Source organism: Danio aesculapii, chromosome 14, assembly GCF_903798145.1.
Source record: "Danio aesculapii chromosome 14, fDanAes4.1, whole genome shotgun sequence".
Taxonomy (NCBI): domain Eukaryota; kingdom Metazoa; phylum Chordata; class Actinopteri; order Cypriniformes; family Danionidae; genus Danio; species Danio aesculapii.
In genome coordinates this window covers 5580572-5590642 of record NC_079448.1, presented here as the reverse complement: position 1 = coordinate 5590642, position 10071 = coordinate 5580572, and the positions used below count along the sequence as shown (strand labels likewise).

Sequence of the window (10071 nt, the reverse complement as noted above, 5' to 3'; positions counted from 1 at the left end):
CTGGGAGGTCGGGCTACTGGATTTTGCGAGCCCTGATACATTAATACCGACAAGCAACAAAATGCTGTCAAAAGTAAACATCTAAAACTGAATCTGAAATTGTCTCTATTGGGAAATGATGTCCAATGAATGTGATCTCTGAAAGGTATAGTGGAAAATATTCACCACTTGTTTACCGTAAAATATATAATAAAGTCAACTTAGATTTTTATGTTGACCTTAAAACGTGACAAACTATTCAATAACGACACCCAGAAGCCAATTAGAAGAATTACTTGTTTACTTTCCACCCACAACGATGTGAAAATGTCATTCATGTCACAAAACACTCATTACATAAAAATATCATTGGATGAAAATCATCACACACCTTTGAATACTCCTCAATGTTTCTTCTTTCTGACTGGCATTCATAATGCTAACATCATGGGCTTGTACGGACATCCCTCTCACCCTCTCTTGTGTGGTCCACAAGTTACACCTATTCACGAGCAGTCGATTAACCTTTATGTAACACTTACTAATACGCATGGCTTGTAATGCTCCATTCCAGAGATTGTGCATTAGGCTTGTATAGAAAACAAGTCGAAGTGTACTGTAAGTAGTGCATCAATGTGCTTTCTCCATCGGTGTCCCACAGACGCCCAATAAAAAAAAAAACGTGAGTAAAAGAGCCACTACAAAACTGATACGAAAGCCACGAAATGAGGCAATACGTTTCACAAACACTTAGCTGAGAGATATGGGTGGACTTATATGTAGGCATCAGAGTAGGATGGTTTCCATCCATGGTTATACAAATCTTTAAGTGCCGATGTTAATGGAAACATCCACCCAAAAATGACAATCCGTCATCATTTACTCACCTTCACGTCATCCCACAATGATATACATTCCTATTCCTTTTTTGAAGGACCAAACTGTTCCCTCATTGACTTTCACTGCATATTTCTCCATACTCTGAAGACTAGACTCTGCTTACCAAACAGTTTGCCATGAGGGTGAGGATATGATGGCAAGATTTTCATTACTACACTGTAAAAAATATCTGTAAGTTAGCAGTTATCCATTTTTTGTGATTCATGTTATTTTCCGCATTTATTTCTGCTTTTAAATTGCATCATGGGACAACTTTTAACCTTTGAAAGTTAAAAAGGTGACTTTTATAACATTTATAAGAGTTTAAAGTGATAAATTATCTGGGTTAGTGTTGTATTATTGTAGAAAAAGCCTTGTACTTAACTGCCAGCACTATCTCTTCTCAATTTACAGACTAATTTCTTGATATATTATTTCTTCTACATTATATTTATTGACATTAAATGTCAATAAAAGTTAATTAAACTGTAAAGTTGAATTGTCAACATTAAAAGTCGACAGGTCCCATAATGCAATTCACCACTGCAAATAAACACTTGTGAATTACAAAACACAGAAACTGTTAATGAACAGATATTTTATTACAGTGTAGGTGAGCGATCCATTTAAGTGCACTAGAGCAGATGGCAGTGTCCAGACCTCTTTTAAAGAGGGAAAACACTCTCAAATTTGGCTTGGTTCAGAAAAAGTGCACTGCATTATCCATTATCTTCAGAAAACCTTCAGGAGAAGCTCATAAGTTGCATTGATGATGCCCCATGACAGCAGAGATCTGTGGTAGTTGAGTGTTGCGCCGCGGAAGAGCAGCACGATGCTGCCGCCTCTTTCCCGCCACACCGTCATCAGGATCTGGTGGCAGGGCACAAACTTGCCTCCGACTTGAGCCTGAGCTCGAGATTTGACAACATTCAGCGGGTAGAACATGATGCCGAGTGCCGCCCCCAGCAGCCCGCCACACACAAAGTCATTAGCCATGTGACCCATTCGGCTTCGGGCATCAGGCAACCACTGCTTAATGGGCCCCCTCAGGCCAAAAAACAAAACATTACTGGGCCCATTCCTTAACAAAACCGGGACCAGTCCACGGTAGCACTCCCTCACTCCGTAATCCCGCAGGAGAGTCCGAAAGGTATGGGCGGTGTTATTGAAACGCCCGTTGTGCCGGTGGTCCTGAAGAAGCGTTTGCACTCGCTCAAATGGCGTGAGCACGGCTTCAGCAGTGCCGGCTAGCGCCGCGGCTGCGCTACGCGTAACAAGCTCAGGTGCACCACTGCTGCGCGCGTGCCGCAAAAGCAGCCGGGAAAAATCCTCGTAAAGGCCGAACATGATGGCCACGGTGGTGGTTTTCTGCAGCAGGGGAGGAAGCAGCCCTCGGTACAGATGCCTCAACCCTTCCCTTTGCAACTGACCCACGGCTTCAGTCGCTCGCACGCCATGAAGCTGCTGCCGGAACAAGACTTTCTGAATAGGGAAGGTGACGATGATGTTAGTGAACGCAGCCAATGAGCCACACACATAGTGCTTTCCTCGAGCACCCAGATTGGCTCCTATTAGAGCATGGCCACCCAATTTGCCCTGTGGTTGCCGGGCGGAATCCGAGTCCATAGTAGTAACCACCCCCATTGGACTGGTCAGCAGAAGTGATCCGGGTAAACACCCATCAACAGCATTGCAACTTGTAAAAGAGAAAGAACAAAATATATAAAGTCAACAAATGCATCTTGAAGAGCTTTATGCAGCCTTTTATTGGCCAGTGGTTGCAGGTAAGTCTAATCTTTTGAAACCATTTTGCGTCATTATCTGCTGAGATAAGACACGTTACCTAACCAAAGATCAAGCAGGCCAGACAGAACGAGGGCAGGAGGGCATCAGACTGCTTTTTTTCTGAATCAGCATGTTTTATTAAACCTGTTCAGCCTAAATTTACTTCTGAAATAATTTGTAATTTGGCAATGTAAACACAATTTATCAAAAATAAACGCGGTGAACTTTCATCTTAACGCAATAAGGTATAAGAAAAAAACATTTTGTTTTGATAGACTGGTAAAATTCTCACTGGTAAAAAAAAAACTCTCCAAAATCTGCAATTCTTTCTTTAATTAACATTTTTTGTTTTCTAAAGTTATTGAACCAGAAATTTACACCAGTAGCAAAATCTGGATATACAGTAGTCAACATTCAAAGTGGATCAAAACTAAAACTATTCAACACTCATTCTTGTCTAACAACATTTTTGAGAACTTGTTTTGATCGACTTCAAATGCTGACTACTGTACACCTAATTCGGCAGATATATTCAGACATTTTTTACAGAGGAGTTGCTTTTAATAGAATTTGTCTGATTTATATTCTGTATGATTGTATACCTAAAAACTGAATTACGTTTTATCTGGCTGTTGACTTTGTACAATTTGAGTGATAAATCCCATCAAGTCTAAAATGTCAACAAAATGCCTTTTCTTTATATAATGTTTGGATAATAAATAAACTGATACATGTTTTTTATATATATATATATATATATATATATATATATATATATATATATATATATATATATATATATATATATATATATATATATATATAAAACCTTTTTTGATAGGACAGTAGAGATTTAGAGACAGGAAAGTGTGGGGAGTATTGTATTACAATATTTGACATAGCTGTCTTGAAACACGATTTTTTCTGTACAGTATTAAAATAAATATCAATAAATAAATAAATATATATACACATACATATATATATATATATATATATATATATATATATATATATATATATATATATATATATATATATATATATATATATACATATAAATATTATATAATATAAAATATTTTTTTGCGCTCAACAGAAGAAAAAAACTAAATATATATTTGTAATTATGTTTATCTATCTGCACACTTCTGCTATTAATAGTATCCTGTACATATATTCATTTATTGTAAATCTGTTCATAGCTAATACAACCTGTATATAATGTTGATAGTACATCCATCTGTAAATATTACCATCATTTTTCTATAACTGCACTTTATAACTTATACCTGTATCCTGCACTTGCTGCTATTGCACTGCTGGTTAGACCGAAACTGCATTTCGTTGCCTTGTATTTGTACATGTGTAATGACAATAAAGTTGAATCTAATCTAATCTAAAATATAGTTATACTGTGGAGCGCAAAAAAAAAATATTTTGAAGCAAGCTGGAAACCTGTAACTATTGATTTCCAAAGTATTTGTTTTTTCTTTAATCAAAATGTTAAATATGTCGGCGCCAGTGGTGTAGTGGTTCGATTCCCACCTCGCGGCCCTATGCCGCTCCTTTCCCTCTCTCTGCTCCCCATGCTTTCCTGTCAATACTCTGTACTGTCCTGTCGAGTAAAGGTGAAAACCTCGAAAAAATAATAATACAATTTTTTTTTTAAATATATATATATTGCTAATGAACCAAAAAAAAAATGACTTTCATATTTTCTTTGCCTACTCTTATTTAAAATTAGGGTTGAGCGGGTAACAGTACACCACCTTTTTTTTAGGACTACACCACTGAGTCCCAGAAACCAACATTTTTCAAAACATCTTCTTTTGTGTGTGTTCAACAGGAAATAAAGATACTCAAACAGGTTTTTAAAAAGCTAAGGGGCGAGTAAATGATGGAATATTCATTCATTCACTTTAACAGTCCCTATATAGTTTATCACACTACTTTGTATATTCGGTCTAAAATTGCACTTCAAAAAAAAACAACAGAGCTATTTTATTGACTGAATAATGGCGATAGTCATTGGCTGCTAATACGATTTCCTTATTTAGAATTTCCAAATAGTATTTTTCTAAAATTATATTATTAAGGAGAAAGTCTAAACGTGTGATTATAAAACCAACTTTACCTCAGTGAACTATCCCTTTAACCTCATAGGGCTTGAGTGTCTACATACGTGGACAGCACATTTAGCTCTTAAGTGGCTATTTAAAATGCTTTGAACGTTTTATATTTTGTTACAGACATAAAGTGTCATCCTGCAACTGTTTTGCAGCATATGAAATGTCCCAAACCCTATTTTTAACTGTCCAAAATGGGGAAAAATGTTGCTTTTACTTTCTGATAGTCAAAGAAAAAAATTCTGTTAAATATGCATTAACAAAAATTTAGGGAAAAGTGTTTAATGCAAATTCGGACCACAAGTCCACATATATGGACATCATTTTTCTCTAAAAGTACATCATATCAAACGACAATACTTAGATTTTTGTTCTAATTAGGTTACAATAAGCCCAAATAGCAAAGAGAAATAAAAAATGCATGTAAAAAACAACTTGGGCCTTAAGAGGTTAAATTAATATCAATTCAGTGGCTTTACTAGCCACAACCCATGTGTAAGACTTCTCCAAAAATAAAACAACACATGTGTTGGTCGGGGAAGACGCTACAGGAACTTCTGAAGGTCACAGAGAAAACTGGGTCATAAAATAATCTGCGGGCTTCTTAACAAGCTAAACGAATAGGGATTAAACTCTCTAACCTCACATTATCAGAGCAAAACACTGCATGATCATGTCCCAACAGGGATGACAGGTCAGTGTTATCAAGCTGGACAGATGCCACAACTTGGCAGACTCAGTAAACTCTTACATATGTCACTTTTAAGACAGAAACACCACTTATAAATCATTATAATCAAGTGTGGCTTAAATGCTGTGAAATGTCCTTGATGTGATCTTAATGTGAATTACCTCTTTCCTAAATTTGTGTTAAAGTCAGGTTCCTCTAAATACAGCTGAAATAATTGTACATGCACATTATGTTACACTGTATTTTAACTGTGTTGTCTAAAATGCAGATGACTTTATCAAGTGCATTGCAATATATTATTATTTACAACATGTGCTAAACACTGCTAACAGGCTACTGCTAACACTACAGTGCCAAAAAAAAGCAGATACACAAAAATAACCACCAATATGAGGAAAATAAACGTTTCAAATATCATAAGGTTTCAATATAAGTATAAATATATAAAATATAATTAATTTGTCCTCTATATTAACAACATTATGTTGCTCTGTATAACTATAGCACGTCTTCACATATAAATAAGTGTGAATAACATTAAAATATCACTTAAACATACACAATAACGCTATTTTGTGGTATAAATGATAAAGGTTTACGTAGTTTACGTTATTTAATTAAGCTTCAAAGGCATAAACCTACAACAAGCTAATGCTAATCCTGTGACAGCACAAGTTCGTGTGTTTACTCCTTGAATTCATACCCTAGACGTGTTTATATTTTAAAGTTTTACAATTTGAGGAGTTTGTAGAGTTAAAATTCGTGTAATTAACTACCTTCTGTTTGTAGTTCAGGTGAAAGTGACGGCTGTGTTGGGCTGGTGGTCAGGCGACACCGTTTCTAGTGTTTCCACTAGTGTGGAAAGAGTTATAAACCGGAAGTTGTTCCGAAAGAATCGCCTAGTGTTTCCACTCTCCTCTGTAAAAAATAATTCTTGCGGCTTTATTTTTAGTTGGATCAAATTAATTTTTTTGTAATTTTATTGTGGTTGAATTTTATTCTGTCAAATTGAATAAAACATTTAAGTTAAAGCAGCATACATATATTTGGTCTTGACTTTTTGTCATTACGATTTTACTGTGTGGAGGGCGCTAAAAACCATAACTCTTGAAGAAAATGTTATACAAAAAGAAAGAAAACATTAAAATATGAAGGTTTACGTTTTCACAAACATTTTTTACTCTGATAATGATTGTAAATAGACGTTAGTATTACTATAAGCTCTTATATTTAATACACATAGCCCAATTGAGCCAAATTATGCACTAAATTAGCATAACGTCTTTGTTTGCTATTTTGAAAAATCATTTATGGCATATTTGATTAGATACTGCAATGTGAAATGATCAAAAAACATTAAAAATCTATCTATCTATCTATCTATCTATCTATCTATCTATCTATCTATCTATCTATCTATCTATCTATCTAGCTATCTATATATCTGTCTATCTGTCTATCTGTCTATCTGTCTATCTATATATCTGTCTATCTATCTATCTATCTATCTATCTATCTATCTATCTATCTATCTATCTATCTATCTATCTATCTATCTATCTATCTATCTATCTATCTATCTATCTATCTATCTATCTATCTATCTATCTATCTATCTATCTATCTATCTATCTATCTATCTATCTATCTCAGAACCGTAGCCATGTGGGGCTCCGGTGGTTCGAAAGACCTACCCCTCGTTGACAAAGGTCCAGAATTTGCCATTGCTCCAGATTTTTTGCCACTATTTTCTCATTTGTCCTATTTTGACTGCTGAGCCATCATAAATTGTGCAAATAACCCACTGAAGGTTTTAAGACCACGCAGAATAGGCCTATGGCATAAGTAGTGAAGTCAAGTTTCGTTATTGACCTATTATTGTTAAATAGAAAAAAACATTTTACAAGTAACTTAACTTTCACACTAAATCTTAGACAATATTCATAAAAGAGAGTAATTACAGTTTTCTCAGTCACTTTGGTGCATTTCTCACAACAATATTTACATTTGCACAACAGTTAATGCAGTTATCAAAACAATTAGTCATTTGTGCACATCAAAGTAGCATAGTAGTTTCTCATTCCCTCCAACAAATTGCGATTGCTATTGGACATGCATCAATTGCTTTCATACAACTCTCTGCTGTTTTGTCACATTATCATTTGCTTATGTCATGTCAGTCAAAATTAACTAAACTTGTGAATGTTGAATAGTCATTCCATATAAAACTAATAGTCCTCATTTCTTGAGTCATTACATGCAAAAATGTTGAACTAGTTGTCAAAATCTGTCAAGAAAATTTCATAAAACTTTTTAAATCAGGCGCCTATAGCCTAATGGTTAGTGCGTTGACATATAGCACCCAGGTGCTTGCGGCGACCCGAGTTCGATTCCCGACTCGATGCCCTTTGCCAAACCTTCCCCTCTCTCTGCTCACCATACTTTCCTGTCTGTAAAATCTCCACTGTCCTATCAAATAAAGGTCAAAACTCCATTTAAAAATCTTTTTTCCTGAAAACGTCTTCTAAAATGAACAATTTGATGAATGATTTAAAGACCTACAGTATGTATGTTGTAGGTTCAGTTCCAATATGTACTGCAACATTGTGTACAGTTGTGCACTGCTCTACCCAAAGGAAGTTTATGTCTGTTGAAAATAAGGGTGTGTTTATTCTTTTGCACAATGCTGTAAATAAATTGAAATTGTAAAGAACAAATGCAGTAAACACGTAAAACACATATTCCTTGTCTTGTACTCAGATTCCTCAGTAAATGCAGTGATGTCTAACTTTACTGTAGTTTTCAAATGGCTCTGCAAATAGTATATAGTGCTGTGTCGTGTATTTTCAGGAGGTGTCACTAAAATCTGAATTTATTGCATTGGAGAACATTTACAGAGTAAACTGTCATAATGAAAAGCCATTTGACTATCTTGTTCATAAACAATGCTGTCAGGACTTTTCTTGATGACACTGACACTTTCATTGACATCAATACTTGCTTTTGAGGACTGAGCTCTCCATTTTGAGCAAGTGACACGCTTTTGCAGGTTATCAGCTAGGTTTTACAGTTTGTACTAATTGTTTTGAGAAATGCATTAACAGTTGTGCAAATGTAAATAGTGATGTGAGAAATGCACTAAAGCATCTGAGAAAAACTGTAATGAAAAGGACTGAAGCACCAAAAGCGTCCAATATTAAAGTTAGTTTTAATAGTAATTTGGCTGTTGTTGTTATCCATGAATTTTCACATTTTTCAAGAGAGGCTAGAAAAAAATGTGAAGCTCTACATTATTAGTATTATTATTATTATTATTATTATTATTATTATTATTATTATTATTATTATTATTATGTTTTAATTGTTTTTTATTCAAATGGCCAAATTCTGACTGAGGTAAGCTGAATGTGCTGGCCAGTTTGTTATTTGTCTATTAATGACAACAGGCTACGTTTTCTTCTAATGATATGTGTGGTTGTTCTATAAACTAATTTCGAGAGGATCAGGTGCTTATGATCAACACGGCTGGCTCCTCATTAGCTCCGTAATCTGACCCATTAGATGACTACGGAAGCATTATAAATAACCAGAGTTTTTCACTCCAGTTACCTTCGTCTTGAAGCTTCCCCCCTTCCACCCCTACTCCCCCCCCCCCCCCCCTTTTTTTTCCCCAATAGGGTGACACGGTGGCCCAGTGGCTAGCACTGTTGCCTCACAGCAAGAACACCGCTGGTCCAACCTCCTATCGGGCTGTATGGTGTTTCTGTGCGGAGTTTACATGTTCTCCCCGTGTTCGCGTGGTTTTCCCCCGCATTCCCCGGTTTCCTCCCACCATCTAAAAACATAAACAATAGCCAATCGACTGAACCAATTATCACCTAAAACAACTTTAGTTTACACTTCTCACGCGGCGACAAGCAGGGGAGTTCTCGAGACCTACCTGAGCTCGAACTCCCCTCTCGCCCTTCTAACGGGAGGGAGCCTCGGGCTCGAGGATATTACGAGATCAGGGCTCTCTCCCGGGACAGCATGCCAAATACACTTTATTGATTATCAGCTAAGTGTGTACTCTTGAAATGATGTAAAAACGTTGTATGTTTACAGTTTTTCTGTCCCTTTGGTCCATTTCTCAGATCAGAACTGAAATCCTCAAAACTCCCTGTTCAATCTTCAGATCACCGTGTCACTTGTGGACATCAGAAAAACAGTTTCTTATTCCTTTGAACAAGTTGCAAATGCTTTTGTACATCCATGCGAATGATTATGTGCAACTCTCTGCTCTTTCCTACATTATCAGTTGCTCATGACATGTTGGTCAAAATGTATTATTTTGGTCTTTTGTTGAATAGTCTCAACTCCACAACATTTAATATCTTGTTCATGGCATAAGTCTTGACATGCAAAATGGCTGAACAAGTTGTCATAATATTTTGTCATTATGCATTTTTCTATACATTTCCATTAGACTTTTTTTTCTAAATCTGATTGGCAAATTCCTCCCAGGTAGATTTTGACTTTTTCTAATGAAGCTGCTTCTCAAAGGAGATTGTCCTGTGATCACATTTCTACTTTTGTTTTGTTTCTTTGTGCTATGCAGTGCTGTCTTTT

General features: G+C 35.8%; 1 protein-coding gene across 1 annotated transcript; it reads right to left on the bottom strand.

Moving 5' to 3' along the window:
• Positions 1-262: 262 nt before the first annotated feature.
• slc25a51b (solute carrier family 25 member 51b) lies at positions 263-6330 on the bottom strand. Its single transcript, XM_056472992.1, has 2 exons — positions 6240-6330; positions 263-2554 (listed from the first exon to the last, which is right to left on the bottom strand). The coding sequence occupies exon 2, from the start codon at positions 2500-2502 to the stop codon at positions 1591-1593; it is 912 nt and encodes a 303-aa protein (XP_056328967.1). The 5' UTR covers positions 2503-2554; positions 6240-6330; the 3' UTR covers positions 263-1590.
• Between the last annotated feature and the right edge of the window lie 3741 nt (positions 6331-10071).